Here is a 26,474-nt window from a genome sequence, read left to right as displayed (position 1 = left end):
GGAGTCAGTCAAATTGGCCAAACATTGAAAGTTATGATGGTCAAAACCTCAGAAGGAGAACACGATAGATAATTCACTTGAGATTTCTGGCACATCTTGGCTTTTATGCTGATATGTTGGGCTCCAACATTGATGAAGATAGGAACAGTTTTGGAGGCTCCTTTTCATGTTAGTTGTTTGATTGTTCAACACTCTGGATTTGACAAGGTTGCACTGGAGAGCTTTGATGTGGTTTGGTGGTTCTGGGATCACTTCTCACGTGCTGCTTCTGCTGCTTAGCATGCACATAGTGTGGTGTTGTAATTTCCCTTAGGTATGGCCGGTATTGCTCAATCATTGAACCAGAACTAATCTCTCCCTTGATCGTAACAGCAGAGTCATAGATATGCCAGACCCTGCCAGTAAAGATTGCATTGTAAGACAATACTGTGATTTCTAATGCCTCATAGCACCTCATGTATGCCCAGTTTGAAGTTGCTGAATAAGGTCTGAATTTATACACATTAAATGATGATACTTCCACACTCCGTGATCGGTTTAATAAGTGTGAAAATGTTTCTGCATCTCCACAAGGACTGTGCAGTATTCCCTCCTATCAATGCTGTCATGGAGAGATGCAAGGGCAACCGTTGTATTCCTCACAGTTCTTCCTACCCCTTCAACCCCCAAATAGTCCAAACAAAAATCTGTTTGTCAGCCTGCCTGATGAAAAGCTGGCGGTCCTGCTATCATATAATACGGGGGCAACATTAGTAGTTTCAGAGGGGAGCATGTGTTCCCAGTTAAGAAGGAAGTGCTGTCCGAGGGTCACTGAGACCTACAACACAGAAGAAGGCCCTTCTGCACTTAATGAAAACAATCACCTAATTACTCCAGTCTCATTTTCCAGCACTTGGCCTATAGTGTTGCATGCTTTGGCATTGCAAGTGCACATATAAATACTTAAAGCCATAGAGTTATACAACACAAAAACAGTCCAACGCGTCCATGCCAACTAGATATCCTAAACTGATCTAATCCCATTTACTTCATAAACTTTGAGTGCTTTTGCCCTCCCACCCTCCTAGGCAGTGAGTTCCAGATTCCCACCACCCTCTGGTTGAAAGGTTTTCCCTCACATCTCTACACCTCTGCTCCCTTACCTTAAAGATCTGTTTGCTAATCTGCAGAGCATGTTCAATTGCTATCTATGCTGTCCTAAGAAAGAAGACTGATGGAACCTGAACTTGAAGTTAAGTCAAGGACTTTGACAGCCCTGGCTGTAGTCCAAGCAGGAAAAAGTGGATGGTGTTGAGATGCTGGTGTGGGGGATTAAAGTTGGTCAACTCCTGTGGGAGCTGGAATTGGTGGGTACTGCTGGCAGGGTCAGGGAAGTTTCTCAAAGTCCAACAGCAGCACCCTTAATGAAAGCTGCTAGACTACAACCATGCCTCAGCCTCTTCCTCGCCAACTTTAAAAAGCTGTAGAGGGAGATTAGTGCTACCAAATAGCCATTAATGGACCACTTAAGGGACTCAATCAGCTTAAGGGGTGGGCAGGCTGCCTGCACAATTTACAAAATGGGTAAGGTGTGGGTGTGAAGTCAGAGGGAATGTCACCTGCTCTACTATCCACACTCAAATATATTTGGGGACAGAGGGAGAATGTCATGTCCACTGCATAAAATAATAGTCTATGTAAGGAGCCCACTCAGTCTATCATACTGGTGCTGAACCTTTGGATGAGCTGTCAAACTTGATGCACTTCCTCATCTTTCCCCAAAAGTGTGCAACTTTTCTTCTTGGGGATTTGTCCAATTTCCTTTTGCATGTTGCTATTGTGTTTCCTTCCACCACCTTTTCAAGCAGTGCATTCCAGATCACAAGAACTTGCAAGATTGGAAAAAAATTCTGGTTCATTTGCCATCACTCTAAATCTGTGTTCTCTGGTTATTGGTCGTTCCCATTTATTTACTTGACTGAAACCATTCATGCTTTCAAAACCTTAAATTTTGTGTATTCTGTTTAAAATGGAGCAATTTACTTCATCCAATCATAATGTGCCACTTCGGACTTGCATAATCCAATGCAAATTTCCATACAAGTATATATTTGTAAAACCTTTTGACTTCAGTTTTATGTCTAATCATTCTCAAAGTCTCTCTCTCTCTCCTTTTTAGACCTCTTCTACACTTCTTTCAGCTTGGTTCTCCACTAAACCTTATATATGTACATGAAAAATATAGTTGTGATCTTTTGTATGTAGTATTTAATCTAAGATGTTGCTGCCAGTGTGTCCAAAATCATAATTGACCTGATGCTACTTATAGACTGTTACTGTAATTTGATACAAAGAGTGGCGCTTAAAATTAGCTGCTGAAGCTTTGGACCTTTGAACAGTACCACATCTGTTATGAATGTTGCATTTGCACACATGTCCTGCCAATGACACCTTATTTCTAGCCCTCATGCTTTATTTTCTCATTCTTGTGTTGACTTTTCCCACCATAATTTCCTGTAGTCATGTGAAATATGTATTCCTGGTCACTTTTGAAAATTTCCATGTACTAACCTGCTCTGCCCACTGGGTGGCCACACACGGTTCCTGAATATTTTCAAGGACGTAGGCCAGAATTTTTCAAATGAATACTGTCTTTCTTAGCAGCTTTATCTTTAGTTGTTAAGTTTTTAACAACTTTATTTTTAATTTTGTTTTACAGTCTGTCTAGCCCTCTCTACACCCAGGCCCAATTTCCAGCTGTTTAAGCTTCTTCATCTTCAAGATGGCCACCATTTTTATCTAGTAAAAAATGAGGTCTGCAGATGCTGGAGATCACAGCTGCAAATGTGTTGCTGGTCAAAGCACAGCAGGTTAGGCAGCATCTCAGGAATAGAGAATTCGACGTTTCGAGCATAAGCTTCCTGATGAAGGGCTTATGCTCGAAACGTCGAATTCTCTATTCCTGAGATGCTGCCTAACCTGCTGTGCTTTGACCAGCAACACATTTGCACCATTTTTATCTGTCCTCAACCTGCCATGATTCTATTCTCTGACCCATTTTTAATTGTTGCCAATTTATAATCCCTACTTCTTCTTCCATCATGCTCCACAGCTGGAAGCAAGTAATTTTAAGATTTTTTTTTAGGACTGATGTGTCTCTATTATAGTGTGAGCATTTAGGCTTTCTCATGCATACCTCAGTGGTTACTGTCACGAATGGAGTAAAACTGATTTTAAATAGAAATACAGAAATATATTTCATGACTATTTTGAAAACATATTCAGCAGCCCAGAAGAAGGCTGCTGCATGTGTGGCTGGACTTGCCAATAACCTCCTAGAAACATCTTGGAAACAATCATCACAGAGGGTTTGAGCTATAGGGAGAGGCTGAATAGACTGGGGCTGAAGCCTCATGATTTTATAAACCTCTATAAATGTCACCCCTGGAGCATCAGAGGCTGAAGGGTGACATTTATAGAAGTTTATAAAATCATGAGGAGTGTAGATAGGATAAATAGACAAGTCTTTTCCCTGGGGTGTGTGGATCCAGAGCTAGAAGTTTGAGGGTGAGGGGTAGATATAAAAGGGATATCTAAGGGACAACTTTTTCACACAGACGGTGGTGCGAGTATGGAATGAGCTGCAGAGGAAGTGATGGAGGCTGATACAATTAGAACCTGGATGAGTATATGAATAGGTAGGGTTTGGGTGGATATTGGTCCAGTGCTGGCAAATGGGACTAGATTAGGTTAGGATATCTAGTCAGCATGAACGAGTTGAACCAAAGGATTGTTTCTGTGCTGTACCTCCTGGTCAGCATTTCGTCTTTTTTTTGTCTTGTATGGAAACCCCCAACGTCCGTCATGACAACTGGAAGACAATGTTGCAATCTGAGTTGCTGCACTGATCACCATGCATGGAGCATCAGAGTGACCGATCACATGCACAGTTATGTAACTTAGAAAGAATGTTCTTCCTGATCTGTTTGAGATGCTGGCTGTTGTGTTGAAACCTTCTACAGAGAGAACCATCTACAAGAAAAACCATTATACTATAGAGTTGCAAGCTATATTCATCCTACAAGATGTCCACTGAACCTCTGGGATGGGCCATAGACAGTTGGCTTTAATACAGGCCTCTGTCATGATGGTATTGCTTCTCCCCTTTGGGAAGATTGAGAACACATGACTATCTAATACTGAATCCAATCCTTTTAACCATACAATTTTGAAATAGCAGTCAGTTTAGGTGCCAGTGATGCTATGTACAAAATCTACTCTCAATATCAGCACCCCTAACTCTAGCATTCAAAGGTAAAGGCTTTGATCTATAAAAGCACCCAACGTTCTGTATTTGTGTTCTCTGCAAGTAAAACTTGCTTTCATCATAACAATGAAACAGAAGTTCGACTTCAAAAACTCTTTCTCACCTGACTTTTGAAGAGATTTTATTTTATGATTTTCTACAGCTGGCTAGCTACTCAACCATTTCCATCAAGAAATTCCAAACTACTAACTCTAGCTTTATACTTTGGGATTCCACCTTTAAAACCAAGGACATTGATCATCAGGAGACTTCAGTTCTTTTGTATCAAAGTTATTGCAAATTGAATGATTTCTTGATCCTTTCTGATTCAATCCCTGTGTATGTTTGCAAGCATGTCTGTGTTGTGAAGTATTCCCTTGCATCTCAGCATGTATGACGTAAAACTCTACTTTTGGTTTAAATTTCCCACTCTGTTGTTACAGTGCGCAGTCAGAATCCACGAGCAGAGGGAGTGTGGGAAATAGCTACTGCTGTTTTGAAAGTGAAGGGAAAAAAGCTTCAATCTGCATATGAAAAGATGATAATAGGGAGAGATATTTGTGTGCAATAAAAGCAAATAAATTCCCCAAAGTTGAATGGACTCCTAATTTACTGACTATCCCAGCACCAATCTGTCTTTCTTCTAACAATTTGCTTAAAAAACAATTTGCTTAAAAAACACTTTGCTTTTTGGCATGGAATTCCATCTGAAACTCAATCCCTAATCAGTCATGCGAATGTGAAAGAAAAGTTCCAAGCTCCTAATTGAACCAAATTCTTGAAAATAATCCTGACTAAGTCTTTATCCTCGACTCTGCTGTCGTCTCCAAAATCTTAATATAAACATTCTCCACAGAGTTGGCTGATATCTGGAATTATAAACTCGTATGGAAATTCCCTGACTTGGTCTTGATTGTAATATAAATGTGTTTATAAATATTCCCACTCAGCCCTTGCCCTGCCTGTAGGTGAAAACATTATTGATTAAAATATTCTTAGTATATATTAGTCTGCTACATAATTAAATTGCTCACCGACTCTATTTCTTTAATGCCTTTTGGGAACCATTCTGTACAGGTTCCTTTTATTTTAGGAATACATTTTGGCCTGTTTATTGAATACATTTGTGGGACTACATTTTAAAGTCAGAAAGAAATATATTTTTAAAATTTGGAAATACTAGAGTAGCTGCTCAACATCACGAACAAATAAGCTCTGTTTTTATTTTAATATTTATTCCTTATTTCATATTTTAGTTAATATAAAATTACAACAAATTGTGTTTTGCTATAATATCAAGTACAATTTCTGGGCATGGTTCAGTTGCTGTAGCTTTCCATCTGAAAACTGACAGGAGGGACTCTACAATTAATACACACTTTGTCTCATACTTAACCTTTCTTTCCATCGTTGTGTTTTTGTCAAACCTTTCTGCCAATCTCAACATTTGTACCAGGAACTGCGTGTTCACTTGTCATGATGGAATTGTACCAGTAGTAATTTTGCAGTACTTTCCTGTTGTATCGGCCAGTTTCTCTACCTTGTGTTACCAGGAAAGCCTTAAACAGGCATTTTTCAAATAAGTTCTCATTTATTGCCAGTTTGATGTAACCGAGTGAGTTACTGGGCTACACTGGAGGGCTGGTAAAAGTCAACCATGTGGTTGTGGGTCTGAAGTTGAGCATGGGCCAGATTGTGTGAGGATGGTCAGTTTCCTTCCATGAAGGGCATAAGTAAGTCAGTAAAGGTTTTATGCCAAATAGCACGGTGGCACAGTGGTTAGCACTGCTGCCTCACAGCGCCAGGGACCTGGGTTCAATTCCCGCCTCAGGCGACTGACTGTGTGGAGTTTGCACGTTCTCCCCGTGTCTGCGTGGGTTTCCTCCGGGTGCTCCGGTTTCCTCCCACAGTCCAAAGATGTGCGGGTCAGGTGAATTGGCCATGCTAAATTGCCCGTAGTGTTAGGTAAGGGGTATATGTAGGGGTATGGGTGGGTTGTCGCTTCGGCGGGTCGGTGTGGACTTGTTGGGCCGAAGGGCCTGTTTCCACACTGTAAGTAATCTAATCTAGCAGATTGATTTCACTGACGATCAGTTTTCCTTTTTTAAAACTTGAATTCAAATTCTGAAACAGCTGCGGTGAGTTGAATTCAGATTCTTTACATTATTGTTCCGAAGACATAACACCGCACCATTGATGCATTAATATCCACATTGCTGTGTGTTTTGCTCATGAACAAAAAATAATGTGACATCAGATCATTTATAAATTATTTGTAATAGAGAATTGAATTATGTTTGCAAAACTAGTTTGCATTAGCTTCTTTCATCAAACTTCCTTCACCTGAAGGTAATTGTGCTGATTCCCATATATATGAAAACAATGTTAATGTGCACATGTATATGATTAATACTTTCATAACGAAACACAATTTTTGAAATGTGACAACTCACTCACCTATCGCTGTTGCCTTTGTGTTGCTATTTCTTCCTCCATCCATACTTTTGCTTAATTCTCTGCCTGTCTTCTGTGGATGTCCTCTTAAGTTTTTGGTTTAGCTTCCTTTTTTTCTGCTTTTGTTGAAGCTGATGTGCATTTTATCCTGCTGAGATGGCAAGAAGAGGTAGAAGTAGCTGATCAATAGCTGCTTTGGAATGATCTTTGTAGAGAAAATGTGGTTTTCCCTGGTTCTATTTTTATGACCTAACCGAATCATATTTTACCACCCCAACCATCCCTAAGCATTAACCACTAGTACCCAGCACCCCACAAATACCAACCCACCACCTGCTTCCCCCAATCCATCACCTGCAAGTACTACCTCCTATTCATTATCACCAATGACAGTGCTTCTTTCTTCCTATTCACCCAATTTTGCTTCAAGCACAATATCCATTTAACTGGACATGCATGGTTGGATTGCTCATTTTAGAAAAGCAAGCATTGCGATATGAAACCAGACTGAGGTGCCTAGTTTTTTCATGCCATCTTGATAGGTTAACAATAATGCACAGAGGATTAGCTAGTTATAATAGTCAGCCACTATTTAGTTAAGCCAATCCACTGGTAGCAGAATGCATTGGCAAACATAGAATCAAAATCATTTGTTCCTTCCAATAATGCTACAGGAATATAAATACTTTAAATCCACCTCTCACCTGTCCTTAAATTCCTGTCAGATGTGGAAACACTCCCTCAGGCAACCCCCTATGTGGATAGAGGCTTGCACAGATGGATAATTATGATAAATCACATATCAGGTGAAAACAGCTGAGCGAGTTCTGTCAGTAAAATCACTTGTATCATACCACGCCTGCCCTTGTATGTGAATAGGTATTTTTACCCTTTGAGCAAAGATCCTGGAAGTAATTTTGACCTTGTACAACAGGTAACAACATATTCACAACCCATTTTGTAGTTGTTCCAATTTTTTTTATTTTAATAGCTCTTAACTTCACTGGTAATAAAAACTGTCAGAGATGTAAAACAGACTGAATTTAACAATATCAGTTGCACACTAACTCACAAAGTTAAAATTAATTCTGACCCCCTTCCCTGTACAATATTGAATGCTAGAAAAATCAATTTTAATGTCTTTTTAGTATTGCAAAATGCTGAACTAATTCTTTCAGAACTATGTTTTATGAATGAAAAGTAATGTAAGGGCTTTTTGTTGAAAATGACTATACACTGACTAGTTATATGAAACTAAATTATATGTATGGTTAACGTGTTTTAAATTCAATTAGAAATTCATTGCACTCTTCAGTTAATTGTAGTATTGTAAATGTGGGTGAAACTGAGGAGAAAAGACTTTCTTAAGTGATGTGGAGAACATTTTTATTTATGTGGGTATCTCGGCTCAGCTGGCAGTTATTGCTCAAGTCCAATTGCCCGGCAAGACATAAACCATCTTCTTGCATTGCTGCATTTCATTAGGGAGGGAGTTCCAGGATTTTGACCCAGCGTCACTGAAGGAGCAGTGATGATATTTTTTATCCAGCATGTGAGTGACTTAGAGGAAAACTTGCAGATGGTAATGATCCCATGTATCTGCTACCCTTATCCCTTTAGCTGGTAGTCGCCATGGGATTGGGAGATGAACTCAAAGGAGTCTTTGTGAATAACTGGAGTGCATCTTATAGATAGGAAGTACCAACTGGTGCTAATTAGCATTGGTGGTGAAGGGAGTGAATGTCGGTGAATATGATGCCAAATGAACGAGTTGTTTTGTTCTGGATGGTGTCATGCTTGTTTAGTTTTGTTGGGGGTGTACTCACCCAGGAAAGTGGGGAATATTCTATGATGCTCCTGACTTGTGCCTTGTAGATAGTGGACAGCTTAGGGGAGAATCAGGAGATGAGTTATAAGGTGCAAGGTCCCTAGCATCTGACCTGCTGTTGTAGCCAATGAGATTATATGACTGTTCCAGTTCAGTTTCTGGTTAAAGGTAACCCCAGGAATAATAGTGGGAGATTCAGTGATGGTAAAGCCATTGAGAGTTTCTTTCTTATTGGAGTTTGTCTTTGCCTGGCATTTGTGTACCATGAATGTTATTTGCCAATTCTAAAACCAAACCTGGATGATGTTCAAATCATATTGCATTTTAAGATGCACTACCTCAGTATCTAAGGAGTCATGAATTGTGCTCAACATTGTGTAATTATCAAACACCCCCCAGTTCTAACTTTTCAGTGGAAAGAAAGTCATTAATGAAGCAGCTGAAGATGGTTAGTCCTAAGACACTACCTTGAGGAACTCCTGCAGAGATGTTCTGGACCTGACATTACTGACCTCTAACAACCATAGCCCATCTTCCTTTTGCACCAAGTATGCTTTCCACAGTAGGCAGCTTCCCCCCGATACCACACTATGTCGAACACGGCCTTGGTATCAAGGGCTGTCACTCTCACCTCTCCTTTGGAATTCACTTCTTCTGTCCACATGTGAACAAAGGCTATAATGAGGTCAGGAATTAAATGGCACTGGTGGAACCCAAACTTAGTGTCAGTAAGCAGGTTATTGTGAAGCAAGTGCTACATGCAAGCCTTGTTGAATGACTCCTTGCAGTAGTTTAATGACAATTGAGAATAGACTGGTCACCTCCTCCCACTCTGCCTCCTGTAAAAGCGCTGTCCCCTATTGTCAATTCCTCTGCCTCTGCCGCATCTGCTCCCAAGAGGACCATTCCACCACAAAACACATCGGATGGCCTCCTCCTTCAAAAACTGCAATTTCCCCTCCCATGTGGTTGATGATGCCTTCCAGTGCATCTCTTACACTTCTTGCACCTCCACCTTCAAACCCCACCCTTTAATCGCAACAAGGACAGAACCCCCTGGTCCTCACCTTTCACCCCACCAATCTCCATATACATTGCATCATCCTCTGCATTTTCCGCCAACTACAATCAGACCTCACCACCAGAGATATATTTCTCTCCACGCCCTATCCACTTACTGGAAAGACCATTCCCTCCACGACACCCTCGTCACATCATTGCCCCCAACCAATCCACCCTCCCCTCCTGGCATCTTCCCCTACCATCGCAGGAATTGCAAAACCTGTGCCCATACCTCCACCCTCCCTTCCTTCCAAGGCCCCAGAGGAGCCTTCCACACCTATCAGAGTTTTACCTGCACTTCCACACATGTAATTTACTGTATGCATTGCTCCCGATGTGCTCTCCTCTACATTGGCGAGAAAGGACACCAACTTGCAGAGAGGGGAGGCATGGTGGCTTAGTGGTTAGCATTGCTGCCTCACAGCACCTGGGTCCCAGGTTCAATTCCAGCCTCAGGTGACTATCTGTGTGGAGTTTGCACATTCTCCCCATGTCTGCGTGGGTTTCCTCCGGGTGCTCCGGTTTCCTCCCACAGTCCAAAGATGTGCAGGGCAGGTGAATTGGCCATTCTAAATTGCCCATAGTGTTAAGTGCATTAGTCAGACGGAACTGGGTTTGGGTGGGTTACCCTTCTGAAGGTCAGTGTGGACTTGTTGGGCCAAAGGGCCTGTTTCTGCACTGTAGGGAATCTAATCTAAACATCTCCAGGAACCCACACCAACCAACCCCACCACCCCATGGCCAAATACATCAACTCCCCCTCCCACTCCACCAAGGACATGTAGCTGCTGGGCCTACTCTATCACCACACCCTAACTATTCGATGCCTGGAGGAAGATCGCCTCATCGTCCGCCATGGGACCCTCTAACCACATGGCATCAATGTGGACTTTACTAGTTTCTTCATTTCCACTCTCCTCACATTCTCCCAGTTCCAAACTTCCAATTCAGCACTGCTGTGTTTACCTGTCCTACTTGTCGAACTTCCATCCCATCTATCCGCTCCACCCTCCTTTGCAATCTATCACCATTACCCCCACCTCCATCTACTTACCACACTTTCAGGTACCTTCCCCAGCCCTACCTCTCCACCCCCGAGGCTCTCAAACCTCATTCCTGATGGGGGGCATTTGTCTGAAACATAGATTTTTCTGCTCCATGGACGCTGCCTGATCTGCTGTGCTTTTCCAGCACCACACTGTCAACTCTAATCTCCAGCTCCTGCAGTCCTCACCTTCTCCTGGTGGGGCTAATTGGCCATTTGGAATTATCCTGGTTTTTGTGTTCAGGACATCTTCTTGGGCATATGTCAATGGTGTAGCTGTACTGGGACGAATTATTTCAGGATGCACAAGTTTGAGTTGTGGTGGTCCACAGCCATTTTCTTGATGTACCTCTAAGTGAAAGGGCACCTCATTCCTGAATATAGTGGTGTCAATTCTCTTAAGGTGCAGGACCTCTCAAGGTACAGAATACCTGACAGGTCAGGGTTAAATTTAAAATGTTAATTATGAGGCACATAGCAGTGTGTCATTTAAAATACAAATTGCCCATACAGAAACAGACTGAAAGAAGTGGTGCACATCTAAGGGGTTGACTGTGCTTTAGTTATGTTATGACTTTGTACTGAGACAAAACCTAAAATAAAACTATTCCTCTGATCTCACCTGGAATATTATATTCAGTTCGAGATACAGTACCACACCTTAGAAGAACTGCAAAACTTGGAAGACAGTGCAGCAAAGATTTATTAGAATGGTATCAGATGATTATTATAGTTATGTGGATAGACTGGAAACACTTGGGTTATCTCCATAGAACAGAGAAAGCTAAGAGGGATTTTGATAGAGCTGTTTGAAATCATGAAGTCATAGAATCATACAGCATGGAAACAGACCCTTCAGTCCAACATATACATGCTGACCAGGTTTCCTAGACTAAACAAGTCCCATTTGCCTGCACCTGTTCCAAATCCCTTGAAACCTTTCCTAATCAAGTATCTGTCCAAATGTCTTCTAAATATTGTAACTGTATCTGCATCGACCACTTCATCTGGCAGTTCATTCCAGACTTGAACTACCCTCTGCTGAAAATGTTGCCCTTCAGATCCCTTTTATATCTTGCTCCTCGCACCTTAAAACTACGCTATCTCGTTTTGAAGTCCCCTACACTAGGGAAAAGACCTTTTTGCTATTCACCCTATCTGTGTCTGTCATGATTTTATAAACTTCTATTCAAGCTCCCAAGCTCCGGTGAAAAATGCCCCAGCTTATCCAGTTTCTTCTTATAACTCAAACCGTCCAACTCTGGTAACATGCATGAAAATTTAAACTCTTCTCAATGGCTGAAGAGTTATAGCAAGTGGGCATACAATTGAGATAATTGGATAATAAGAACCAGAGATATCAGAGCAAAAATATATTCTTATGCAATGATTAATCAGGATCTAGAACTGTATGAGTGTGGTGTGTATAAATTTAATTGTAGCCTTCAAAAGAGATTTGGATAAATACTTGGAGTAAAGATTTCAGTGCTATGGAGAATGAGCGAGGGAATGGGATTAACTGCATTGGAGACTCAAAGGATGAAATACCCCCTAATGTGCTGTTGTATTTTATGATTCTGTGATTTCAGTGAATGAATATTAAATTCATTGCTTGCTTTATGTTCTTTAAATAATCAGAAATATAACTGAACATTGTCATTACTGAAGCACTTGAAATGCTAATTAAAATCTCCAGTTTTTTTTTCTTATGTGTAAGGGATGCATTTGATTAAATTCAAATTTAAAACAAGGCTTTGAAATTTCAACTTTATGTCTCCAACTAAGAAATTTTCATTTTCATGCATGCAAATTCAATGGAAGAGAAAGGTACAAGGTTGAAGTTGCTCTGTGATAACTGTAAGATGTAGAAATTGGAGGTGTAGTGGACAGCGAAGAAGGTTACCTCAGAGGACCTGAAAATGTGTTGCTGGTTAAAGCACAGCAGGTCAGGCAGCATCCAAGGAACAGGAAATTCGACGTTTCGGGCCAGAGCCCTTCATCCTGATGAAGGGCTCTGGCCCGAAACGTTGAATTTCCTGTTCCTTGGATGCTGCCTGACCTGCTGTGCTTTAACCAGCAACACATTTTCAGCTCTGATCTCCAGCATCTGCAGACCTCACTTTTTACCTCAGAGGACCTCAGATTACAACGGGATCTTGATCCGATGGCTGAGAAGTGGCAGATGGCATTTAATTTAGATAAGTGTGAGGTGCTGCATTTTGAGAAAGTAAATCTTAGCAGGACTTATACACCTCATGGTAAGGTCCTAGAGAATGTTGCTGAACAAAGAGACCTTGGAGTGCAGGTTCATCACTCCTTGAATGTAGAGTCACAGATATATAGGATAATGAAGAATGTGTTTGGTACGCTTTCCTTTACTGGTCAGAGTATTGAGTACAGGACATTGGTTAGGACACTGTTGGAATATTGCATGCAATTCTGGTCTCCTTCCTATCGGAAAGATGTTGTGAAACTTGAAAGGGTTCAGAAAAGATTTACAAAGGTGTGCCAGGGTTGGAGGATTTGAGCTATAGAGAGAGGCTGAACAGACTGGGGCTATTTTCCCTGGAGCGTCGGAGGCTGAGGGGTGACCTTATCGAGGTTTATGAAATTATGAGAGGCATGGATAGGATAAATAGACAGGGTCTTTTTCCCTGGGGTGGGGGAGTCCAGAGGATATAAGTTTAGGATGAGAAGAGAAAGATATAAAAGAGACCTAAGGGGCAACGTTTTCATGCAGATGGTGGTACATGAATGGAATGAGCTGCCAGAGGAAGTGGTGGAGACTGGTACAATTGCAACATTTAAAAGGCATCTGGATGGATATATGAATAGGAAGAGTTTGGAAGGATATGGGCTAGGTGCTGAGATAGCTGGTCAGCATGGACAGGTTGGACCAAAGGGTCTGTTTCCATGCTATGACTTTATGACTCTAAGTGATTCATTTTTGAGCTGGGAAACTGGAAGTAGTGGATTATGACAGAGTGAGTGCTTGACGGAGGGGTGCAGGTCTTTTGATCTATGTAAATGACGAGGAGAAAGGCACTGAATGCCTTGTTTGCCGATGGCCTAAGGATAGGGTAGATAATAAGTTGTCATGAGGATATACAGAGTCTACAAAGGAATATATGTAGGTTAAGTAAAAGGTCTGTTTCCATAATGTACATCTCCGAGACTCTATCATGCTAAATCTCATGGAATCATAAAATGAAGCAGCCTAAAAGGAGCCCTGTAACTCATTTTACCTGTTCCAGCCAATTTTACTCCTGTGTTCACTTATGGGGTTGTAGTCACTGGCGAGGTTATAGTGAGGAGCTGCCTCCTTGAACTGCTGCAGCTTTTTCATCACCATCATCTTGAATACAACTGAGGTAGTAAGCCAAGCCATTTCAAAGTGCACTTCAGAGAATACCGTTTTGCTGCAGATCAAATATCCTCCGTGTGTGAATATGATAATAGCTCTGGGAGTCATAGACTGAAGAAGATTAAACACCATACAGGTGCAAACTGGTAAACATTTATTTACCATTTACACTGTTTGCAGAGGCATGGTTTAATACAGCAACTAAAACTTTCACTAGAATTTCCTTTGTTCAAGTCCTCAGTCCATATGATCTGATATCACTGATGTTGTAGTCTAGTTATAAGCATGTAGCTATTGATCTCATATCCTACAATCTGTAGCAGCTCTACATAGTTTATTCAATTCCCTAAAGAACATTAGTGTGTTGCATTGATGATTCTATTTGATTCTTGATCAACATTACTATCTTTTTGTCCCAAAGTTATTTAATTGATTGAATTTAAATTCGCCAGCTAGCATGGTAGAATCATTAGTGTGGGAGTTCAGATAGTTAGTCCTATCTGGTTGGAGGGGATTTTAAGGGTTGGGGTCCTGCCTATGAGACCTATGTTGCCTACTCTGAGAAGATTTGCCAGTATTAAATGCCTTTCAGGAACAAAAGCGTCTTTTGCTTCCCAGTATCTTCAAGGTACCATGAGATCAAACCCACTGGAGGTCTGCAATCACAGAGCAAGCCAGGCCACACCTCAGTCTGGTAGGAGGGCTTTTGTAATGTGGAGGTTGGGGAAGGAGGGCTTTGTCTGCAAGGACCTTGGGTGGGTGAGAGAGGTTAGGTCTCAACTGGACCCACCCAGACGAGGGGCATCGGTCAGGCACTGAGTTCCTTTGAATGAGAGATGCACCATCTTCCATAGGAGACCACAAGCAGCATACACAATTTTGTTTACGGAGTTAATACTGGCAATGGGAGGATGAAACCTTTAAACAATCATTAATTGCTCACTTAGAGTCCCCACATGATGGAGGTAGATTATTTGGCATATCGAAGAGCATCCCACCTCCCCCAATCCTGCATTTGCCATGGCCAATCTACCTGTTACAGCAGTAAACTGAAGCACCTCGAGGGAACCCACATGGACACAGAGAGAATGTGCAAACTCCACAGACAGTCACTCGAGGCAGGAATTGAACCAGGTTCCCTGATTCTGTGAGGCAGCAGTGCTAGCCATGTGCCACCTTTTTTTAAAGGCTTTTGTTTGGTGGCGTGGGAAGCATGACCATGGGACTTCCAGTTCTAGACTGAGCTTTGACAGAGTTGAGAAAACAACAGGAAGTTTGCATGCTGCTCTCCACTTGATTGAATTCAGTGGGCTTTACCATTCTATTTCCCACCAGTTGTAATGCAAACTCTCCCTATTTTACATCAAACTTGAAAAAAAAAATTATCTCAGGGTCTGCTGCAGGTTAGAGCTAATTGAACAGAGACACAAATAAAATGGAGGGGAAGCACCCCCCTGCCTTGTACTGACAGGCCTAGGTTCAAGTCCCACCTGCTCCAGAGGTATGAAATAACATATCTGAACAGATTGATTAGAAAAATAAACTAAATAAATTTAAAACAAGGTTTGCATATGACCTTGCTAGTTTTAAAAAAAAACTTCCCAGTCTAATCAGATCGCGGGAGCTAAACAGATTCAGGCCTGGTTAGGATGGCAGACCACCTGGGAATACTAGCTATAGGCGTTTGAGTTGAGAGGCCTAGGTTCAATTCCCATCTGCTCCAAAGGTGTATAATGGCGTCTCTGAAGAGGTTGAAGAGGAAAGATATGTTACATTAATTAAAAAGTACAGGGGAACCATCTTGTTTTACAATGTGGAAATGCTGGTGTTGAACTGGGGTGGACAAAGTCAGAAGTTACACAACACCAAGTTATAGTCCAACAGGTTTATTTGAAATCACAAGTTTTCAGAGAGCAGCCCCTTCATCTGAATTTGTGATTTCAAATAAACCTGTCTGATCACCTGGTTTCATGTGACTCTGATCTCATTTTATAGACACTGTTTGAAAGCATATCCTGATAATGGTGTCAGTTATTGGATGGAATAAAATCAGGACTTGAGTTTAAATGTCAAATTGTTTTTTTGCTGTTGTAAACATTTGAAAGTCTGTTAGTTTGACAAACTTGAAATGTTTGTAATGTCTAAATGTTTTTAGCTTGGATGCAGCTTCTGATGAATAAATGTTGCAAGTATCCATGCATGAGTATTTTGTACTGTGTTTTGATCATTTCTATCCATTTACTAACTTCATATTTAATGCCAACAGCTGCAGATGGAGAAGAGTCGACTACAACAGGTGGGATATTGCAAATACCTTGCCCACAGTTGTCATTTCATTTGAATATGCATGCTACCTGTTACATGACAATCCTGCATGTTCAGTTCTGCTCAAGTGTACTTTGATCCACTTTACTTAGAGCTAGTTAAACAGTGTTATGGATTATTAATGGCCACTGGTGAAAATCTAGTTCTAAATTGTTGGGTATATCCTGTGTTAATATCCAAATTGACTTGCATAGCAAGCACATTCCTGGTGCATGTCCTGTTATAATGCTGTTGCATCAGCATCAGGAAAATAATTCATCTATCCAGAGTATTAATGGCCATATTTACATTTATCTGCATGTTGAATATACTTTTCGTTTTTATGTTCTCCCTCCCACGATCCATCCGCCCCTCAAAATGTTTGTGATTTCTGGAATGATTTCCATGCTGCTCTCCTTTAAGAACCCGCACAGGCTTGATTCTTTCAAGTTGTCCTTTTGTTGAGTCCTAACTTGGGTGCTTTTAAAGTATTCTCCACCCGAGCTTGACCTGCAAACCCAAGGGTTTCATTTGGGTTAGAATCTGGCTTTGGTGTATTGTTTCGGTCCATACTCTTCGCCTTGTGCAGCAGCCAGCGTAAAGAGGACTGAGTGCAGTGGGTAAGATTTAACTCATAGTTTGCCTGATAGATATCAACTGTATTTCCATATCATTTTTTGAGCTATGTATTCAATAGATTTATTTGAAATATGTGTCCATTTTTCCATTATTAATTGAGCTGGTACATAAAGTGAAGTTGTGACGAGTTCACATTCAGTGAAAGCAATGTAAATAGACACTTACAAAATGATGAAAGGCAAAAGACTCTTGCTCCAGGAAGAAAAGATGTATTTATTGACAAACCCAAGTGACTTAACTTTCAAAAAATACAAAAACTGTTTTGAAACCATGGCAAATGATAAAGTATGAAGTCCTCCATCTATTTTTAACACCCTTACATTCTGGACACAGCCTGACATCACATTTTAAATGGTCAAAGTGCATGTGGGAGCATCTACATCTCAGGGTCATTTTGACTATTGGATTCCTTCTGTTTTTGCAAGGTTTCTCTATCCCAAACTGGAGTTTAGATTCCCCCCACCCCCCAGCCATGCTATAGTCCCTCTAATTGCTGCATAGCCAATGGTCTCCCTATATCTGAGATACTACAAGTCTACACAGATTGAAGTGTTGACACAATTTGCGATTCAAACCTCACTTATAAGTCTCAAAACAAATCACGTGTGACACAGATGCATTAGTCATTGGTCTCACACACCTGTACCCAGATGATTTGAAACTAGTGAAATAGTTAAGGGTGATATGGTATTGCATTATAAAAGGGGTCTTTCGTGGCACAGTGGTAGTGTCCCTATCCCTGGACCGGATGCTTGGATTCAAGTCCTACCATTCCAGAGGTGTGTAATAACATCTCTGAATGGGTTGATTAGAAAAGTCAGCTGAATACAAAAAAATGCATTATAAGGACCCCAGTTATTGATTGTCCCAAGAACGTGCAGTACAGTTTATTCACATTCAAGAGGAGCTCTGAGTGGAATTGAAAGAGATGAAGTGAAATGGCAAAGTCGACTTCCACACAGATTGCTGCAGCTGCATCTTCTGTGCTTGAAAGGAAGATGACACCAGAAGAGCACGCTTTCATCCACAGCACCTCAACCTTTCATTTCAAAAGTGTTCAACGCTAGAAGAAGAATTAATGGCAAATTTTCCAGTGCAAGATTCTTTTCCAAGCTAGATGCGAAACACAGAGTCTGGTTTGCAAAAGGCTCTCAACAACTGATGACATTGAGGTTACTATTAAGACTGTACAGTTTTTGAGAGTTTCCATTATGGCTCTTAATTAGCTGAAGTATATTCTAGCAGCACACAGATATGACTTTTGAGAATTTGGCTTTGCAGAGCTGACAGTATCGTGGTCATGGGTGAAATAAAGGCAGAGCGTGACATTCTCATACCGATGACAGCAGTGCAACAATAAGGATTTCTGTATTTAACAAAGCGAAGTATCAGATCAACATCAGCCAGATAAACCTCTTTAGGTGTATTTATTGTGCCATGGAGTCCATTCTAATCCAGGTGAGATCAAGGATATTAAACACTCACCTTACTGGATGAAGCAGCTCTGCAATGTTACCTTGGACTTTTAATTTCCTCTTGCCATGCATTTCTATCGTCATGGATAATAAATCTTTGCAAAGAGAATTGCCCATTGAGAATATCCCCTGTGTATTGACAAGACGTCTTTGATTCTATCAAGCAAATTCCATCAGCAAGATGTTGCTTAAGCAGTTCTATGACCACAGGAAAACCATGATTGCCAAAGCAGATTATTTGTTTAAAAAAACCTAAGAGTATGCCTTCTATAAGATGAGAAACTATAGCCTTTGGTTTAGATTAGATTACTTACAGTGTGGAAACAGGCCCTTCGGCCCAACAAGCCCACACCGACCCGCCGAAGCGCAACCCACCCATACCCCTACATATACCCCTAACTAACACTACGGGCAATTTAGCATGGCCAATTCACCTGACCCGCACATCTTTTGGACTGTGGGAGGAAACCGGAGCACCCGGAGGAAACCCACGCAGACACGGGGAGAACGTGCAAACTCCACACAGTCAGTCGCCTGAGGCGGGAATTGAACCCAGGTCACTGGCGCTGTGAGGCAGCAGTGCTAACCACTGTGCCACCGTGCTGCCCGTTCTCACCCTGATGAAGGGCTTTTGCCCAAAACATCGATTTTCCTGCTCCACAGATGCTGCCTGACATGCTGTGCTTTTCCAACACCACACTCTCAACTTTGGTTCAAAAACCCTTCCATCTGCGCAAACCAACAATTCCAATAGAGAGTGCACAACATTTCACTCTAGTATTCGACATAATGCAGTTTGTCATTTACTTGGTTCACTCATTGATGTTCTTGAATGCATTCTGTTCCATTTTGCAGAACAGCTCCAAGAGATATGGAAGTTCATTATTCATGGATAATCTGACAATATGAAAGATGTATCTGAAAAGATTTATTCATTATTAGCCAAACACAGGTGAACTTGGTATGTCATGACAAGTCATTTTCAAAGGCAAACAAGTCCTAATATGAAAAGCATTAATGCACAAGGGATCAAGTCCATGTAACATCAGGGACAATTGGCTATTGAACACACAAGAGGAGGAGCATGTGAAGCTAGGTACTGGCTAAGAATGAATCAGGATATTCAATGACTTGTGAATGCAAGTGACGTTTGTCAAATGCATAAACCCCATTGGCAGACAGAGTGTCTACATGATATTTCATTCACACCTTGGACAAAAGTAGCAATTGACCGATTCAAATATCAGAATGACGTCTTCACGAGGCCTCATGTCTGCTCCTCATGGGAAGCATTATATCTTCGTTCAGCCTCAATCAGTGAGATATGTTCCAGAATCATCAGCCATGGTTGCAGGCGGCAGCTCTTGACCCTCAGTCACCATCCTTGTAAGGCATCCAGCCTTGAAATGAACCAGGAACATGAGAATTCTCAAGGAGATGTCACTATTGTGGCAACTTCCGGGGTATCTGGTGCAGACCTGTAAGATGTGGTATTGATGATCGCAGATGATTTGCACATTGATCGAATGGAACTTCTTTCTATTGATGAAGTCAGCAGCATTTTGATACGGTACACTCAATGTGATGTGTGTACAAACTATTGTGCCCCACACCTAGGGAAGACCAGCTATGTTGGCAAAGCCTTCTACCTGGACTACATCACTGATATCATCATGGGGAAACCAGATGAAACAATGTGATTTGCATCAAGAGCAGTCTTGATGCACTTGTGCCAAATTAGGTAAAACGCAGCTGGAGGCAAACTCACACCACAGCATGATGACCAAAAGCAATTTAACTACAGTTCTGACATCTGGGTGTGCTTTAGTAAATTTTTGACTACATTCTTTAAAAGAGATGTATTACTTTCACAAAAGTTTCTCTGGTAATGATTGAGAAGTTTGGAGTTAAATGCTAATTTATAAACATCTCATGACATCTGCTCAGAACCTATGACTAATTGTAACACTCCAGGTGTAAAATATTGTTAATAGCTGACAACCTTTAAAAGCAATCAACTTCCCACAAGGCACTAAAATTATGGAATTCTTGTGCCATTTCTCAACACATTCCAAATGGCTGATCGAACAGTAAGTTTTTATTATTTTAAATAATTGAGACATAATTTATTTCAAAACAAATTACTATTTTACAAGAAAATACAGACTCTTTTTAAACAAATGAAGCACTATCAGTCATGTTTAACTCCAGTAAATTGAGTTTTGGGTTGAAAAAATGTCTAATCTGTGTTCACTTCAAATGGTCAGTTCAAATTTTTTCTTGTGTCATACTTTATTATGTGCTTAGTGTGGGCTAAAATTATGCTGTTCTCTATGTGATAAATATTGTTCATGTCCAAAACATACTCTGTATTGTGAGACTGGGGAGTATTGTGTAATTTCTAAAAAAAAAAGTTTAGATGTCAGGGATTCATGCAGGCATTTTCAATGTGCTTCAGAAAGGTGTAATCAGAAAATAATGGATGTCACTTCACAGAGTTTTATTGATACTTCTAATAGAATAAAAGAAAAGAAAATTACTCTGTGAGCAGCTAGTATGTGGAACCTACTATCACAGAAAGTGTTTGATATAAAGAGCTTCTTTGCTTTCAAAAAGCAAATTTGATAATTCCATGACAGAAAAGGACATAAAAACAGTGACATGCAATGAGATGTGGGATTGGACTTGCACTGAGTATGAAGAGCAATAGAGACTAGTACAATGAATGGTCTCTTTCTCAATACTTACAATATCATGTGAGACCTGATTGAAAATGTGGGTTTTAAGAAGGAGAGTGATGCGGAACAATTTAGGGTTGTCTGATAACCCCTACAAGGTTCATGGGAATTGCTAATTAATCTTCCTGTGGAGATCATTGTGTATGAGTCCTCCGGGCAACAGGCAATGGCCTATTCAGTTGGAACTAATCAACTCAGCTCAACAAAAAACAGTTATGATGGAGCTCTTGTGGTGCAGTGTAGTGTTCCTACCCCTGGACCAAGAAGCCCGGGTTCAAGTCCCACCTGCTCCAACAGTGTGTAATAACATCTCTGAACAGATAGTTTGGAAAAATAGGTTAAATCTTTTTCAAAAATTGCAGAACTGTTTATCCCATAGACTAGCCTGTGAATATCACAAGTAGTAGTACTATTTTGTTGTTCAATAATAAATAATGTACCTTTTTTAGTCAGGATTCCTGAATTATTACAGGTGGGAATTCCAATGTGGGACCTAAGTGCCAGAAACTAGGAAGAAAGTTCGTACCACATCAACCAAACCTACTTCCTGTGTGACCCATATTAACTTGTTCTTTTGAGCAAACCTGCAGGAAGCAAAAAGGGTTTAATTTGAAATATGCAGATCATATTGAAATATGCAGATCAAGTTTAATGATGTAATTGATTTGGGAATAAGGTTTCAAGTTGTTTGCCTATCGTCAGAACCTAAAACTGTTAAATTTAAATAGCTTTTCAGCTCATCCATAGAAAGAGACACATGGCAACAAAGTTGAATGGCTTTCTGTGCTGCAGTGCCATGGCTAGTTTGTTCATCCAACTTCGGTCCTCACTTTCATTTGAACAAGATGAAAATACCTTGAACCTGTTGGACAATTGCAATTGAAAGCTCAGTAGCAAGGACAAGGGGTGTTTTTCAACTCCTCCTTTCCACATGTCAGGCAGATATTAAATACTGCAGGAGGGTAAGGCTATAAATGCTCTTTGGAGGGTCAGTGCAGACTTTAGGGGCCAACTAGTCTCTTTCCACACTGCTAGGATTCTACAATTCTCTCAGACGCCAAATTTTCCGAAAGCCTGTCCATACAACCATTGTTGACTCCATTTAAAATGCAAGCCAAACATTTCTCTTCATTGTCTATCCTTGTAAACTATTGCAGTAAAGAGCTACTAACAAATGCATATGATCTTAATAGTTGAAATATAGTTATTCAAGACCACAATGCTTTTTGCACTGTTTGAACAAATTATTAATAAGGCTTACCTTATATTTATTTGTTGCTGCCTGCTCCTCATGCGTATTCTATTCTGAAGAATCACATTGCTGTCTGTCTTGTCTTGGAATAGAAACTCATGAAGAACTTCTTCAGTCATCAGCTGGATATTATTGAAGTTGTTAATTTCTATTTAATTTTAAAGCTTCCCTCTATCCTTGATATTTCTGATGTCTCTCTTTGAGATCTATTTCTATTATAAGTGTAGAGGTTTGTGGACTTAAATTCAGTTTTGCATTATTTTGAGCTTGTGACAATGTGAATATATAGCTCATTGTGAATTACATCTGGCTCTTTGGTGCAATATGCTTTTGGGGAGATGGGGAAAAAATAAATCAATTAGGGAAAGCAAACTGAATTTGAATGCCTGTAAATCAGTAGAGATGATGAGTAATATAAATTTCTGAGGTACAATATCCAAATAAATAAATGCCTAATTCATCACCTAACTATTAAACTCTCAGCATAGCTCATAATCTTATGTTAAAAAAAAACTATTTATAAAAAAATTCAATACTGCATACATTAGTAATCTGAAACACTAAGTTATGTAAATATTCAGTCAATCTTGCAGCACTTATGCTTAGAGAAGCTTCCAGCATTTTCTGTATTGAAAAGCAATTCTTATGGAATTCAAGACCAAGAATCATTAACAAATATACAAAATATACATCAGCGACCAAAACACGTCAGCTTGTATTAAAACTTACAGCGTGAGAATTTTGCAACTTATAACGTGAGCTCAATAACTTAGTTGAAATCCAGTAAGAACTTAAGCTTTGATGCTACAACTGAAATGTTATACAGCAATGTCTACACATTGCTGAAGAAGGAAACCATAGATGTTTCTGTGAGTCAGTTGAGATCTTTTGAGGCCTTGCAGTGATACATTAGGCAAAATAAATGATGATTCAGGACTGAGTCATAGTGAAAGGAATGTCCTTGATTCTGTGCCTATTGTGTGTGTTTTTATGTACTTGGATGAATTTAATTGGGCTCAGCATTCTGACAACTGGGAAAGAAAATTTGGCTGGGATTTGGTTTTTCATAACTACGCTGCACAAGTTAGTTGAGAACAGGACCAGGGCCCATTTCAGTCGCTTAATTGTGAAAGAATACCATCCTATCTATCTATGCAGTGGTCACTGTTTGGTGTCATTGTCCAAATTAAACATTCCAATCATCAAGCAGCAACTGTTAGCATTTACAAGTAATAAAATATTTACATCTACTGCTAAATCAAACATTGACTGGATGCTGCAATGGAATATTGCTAAAACTTTGTTTGCCATCATTGCTCCACTGCAATGAACTTGTACAAAGAAAATGCTAGCCCAGCTGATGATTTTCAGACACTGTGAATAAATACATTTTAAAAATGCAGAAACGGACAGAAATCCAAATAACAGTGTAAATGATTCCACACTCTTTCAAAGATTGTGCTGTTGAGGCCCTCTCTTGCATCTGCATAGTGTGATCCCTAACTGTCAGAAAATATTGCTTTTTATTGAATGTGGTATGCCTGGATTTTAAGTTTATAGTGTCTGCTAAACTGTCTGAATGACCCTGAAAACTGCTTGTGAGATGTCAAGTTTCTCCATTATGCCAAAAATCCATAGTTTTAAAAATATTTTAAAATTTGCATTTAGTATTAATAATTTGGATTTAGTATTAATAATTTATTTTGTTATTTGTAACTTTAAAATAAAAAAGAAGAATAATCAACACTTTTAGAATCCTGGTTTATTATCTTTGAGAACAGTTCTGTGTTTGGCTGATAACCCACTTGCAGAAATCTCTGCTGCTGGATTCTTCAAGATTTTCTTGAGTTGTCACTGAAGCCAAACTGACTTTTGAGAAGATAAATACACACTGCAGAGACTGATAATTTTTGCGGGCTACTTTCTTCAGGGTCAATAAGGAACTCGATTGCTTTACCTATTAAGCTTAAACAATTTTAAATTATTGCTTTTAAATTAAATGCTTTGAAGTTTGAATAAAAGATATATCATTCATACTTGACCATTGTGGGTGTCATCAGCATTTTTGTTTTAATGCACGCTTTCCTGTTTTTTCCCTAGTTTTGCTCCATTGTTCACCATCTCACCTTCCCATGCCACCACCGTCTCCTGACTTCCTTAAGGTTGTGACAACTATTGACTCATGAATCCATGGATATGATCACCCTTGTTACTATACGAACATGTTCATTCTGTAATGAGACACTGCTGATGAGTCCGAACCCACCCTCCTGCACACTCATGCACTTTGACTAGACTAGACTAGATGACTAGATTCCCGACAGTGTGGAAACAGGCCCTTCGGCCCATCCAGTCCACGCCGACCCCTTTAATCAAAGACTGGGATTAGAAACCAAGTCTGGCTGTATTTTCAAGCTTATCTTTAAAGGCTGCATGTAGTTTCAGCTGGTACAGAAATTGTTGCTTGTGCGTGAAGGAAAAAATGTAATCTTCATCAACTTGTCCTTCCTTGTTTTATGCAGTAAAATTAAATTTGTGCTTTTTAGGAAATTGGCTAGGGAAAAACTAGAACAACACTTCATGAATGCCATTCATAATTAATAATTATTCTTTCTGTTATACAGGAGCTTGCCAACCCAACCCATGTCATAATGGTGGGATTTGTGAAGTGAGTGATACTTACCGGGGTGATACATTTGTCGGATACATCTGCAAGTGTCCTGATGGATTCAGTGGAATTCATTGTCAGCATAGTGAGTCCTATTCCAGTGACTTATATTCTTTGGAAGGGATTTATAGGGTAATGTGCTGGTAGAGGTAGAAAAATATACTTAATACAGTGGGTAAAAGCTAAACATTTTCTTTCTGATTTTTATTACTTTACCATATATTTGTTGAGAATTATTTGTTTAATTGTTCTGTTTTATTAAACAGAAGTAAACTAGATTAACATTAATAAATAATGGCTGTGCCTTTTTATTCAAAGTGCCTCCTTTAATTTGAAGATGTTATCTTAATTCACGGAATAGATATTGTGCACATTATCACAAAGACATCATGTCAGCTAATAGCAAGATGTAATAAATGTTGCAAATCTGAAGTAAAAACAGAAATTGTAGGAAACTCTCAACAAATAAGGCATGTTCTTTGAAGGTGAAATGCTTTTGAATGAGAGGTTATTTAAAATCCTCTTCTAATGACAATGGGGTATATGGGAGGTTTAAGTTAGTCAGGGGGAGAATTAGCACCTTCTGCCATCTCCATATGCCTGAAATAATGTGTAAGTCGGCTATCTGTATGGAACAGCAAAGTGCTCATTCATATCATGAAGTTGCAGCCCAAGGATACTATTTTAACTGTGTGATAATGATGGTTCCAAATTGAGCAAAACTTGATGGCACTTCTGCCTGCTTTGAACAAACAGTGATCCACTTATTTCCAGATCCATTATAAAACACTTCAGATGTGCATCTAGGAATGGGCACTCTTTTATCATCAATCCTGTTGTATGGTAATAAGGGCAGCTGAGAGTTAAAGTTGTTCTACAGATTCATTACCAATTCAAGTTTCACCCTATCAACATTTTCATAACTTATAATCAATTCACCCCTTGCGATGTTAAGAAACAGTTGGAGGCATTGGACACTGGAAAGGTTATGAGCCCTGACTACATTCCAGCAATGGTACTGAGTATTAGTGCTCCAGAACTTGTCACTCCCTTAGCCAAGCTATTCCAGTGCAACTACATCACTGGCATCAACCTGACAATGTGTGAAAATTATCCAGGTATGTCCTATCCGTTCAAAGCAGGGCAAATCCAACCTAGGCAATTACAGCCTCGTCAGTCTACTCTTGATCATCAGTAAGGTGATAGAAGGTGTCAACAGTGCTATCAGGCAGCATCTTGTCAACAATAGCCGTTCAGTGACGCACACTTGGAGTTCTGTCAGTTTCTTATCTCATTACAGCCTTAGTTCAAATATACGCAAATGAGTTGCCAGAGATGGGGTGAGGCTAACGGCCCTTGA

At 40.1% G+C, this 26,474-nt stretch overlaps 1 protein-coding gene across 4 annotated transcripts in view; it reads left to right on the top strand.

Annotated features, from left to right (window-relative positions):
- The window catches only part of LOC132827416 (EGF-like repeat and discoidin I-like domain-containing protein 3), a 203,588-nt gene that overhangs the window by 79,051 nt on the left and 98,063 nt on the right, over positions 1-26,474 (top strand). For 2 of the 4 annotated variants that reach the window (XM_060844111.1, XM_060844092.1), the window contains exons 4-5: positions 16,305-16,334; positions 25,071-25,199. The exons of 1 other annotated variant lie outside the window; for it this stretch is intronic. In XM_060844111.1, the coding sequence (XP_060700094.1) occupies positions 16,305-16,334; positions 25,071-25,199 (159 nt within the window). The remainder of the gene's footprint in view (positions 1-16,304; positions 16,335-25,070; positions 25,200-26,474) is intronic. One more of the 4 variants, XM_060844101.1, reaches the window with a different exon arrangement.

Source organism: Hemiscyllium ocellatum, chromosome 2, assembly GCF_020745735.1.
Source record: "Hemiscyllium ocellatum isolate sHemOce1 chromosome 2, sHemOce1.pat.X.cur, whole genome shotgun sequence".
Lineage (NCBI taxonomy): Eukaryota > Metazoa > Chordata > Chondrichthyes > Orectolobiformes > Hemiscylliidae > Hemiscyllium > Hemiscyllium ocellatum.
Note: the sequence above shows the minus strand (reverse complement) of the source record. Positions and strands in the feature narration are given on the sequence as shown.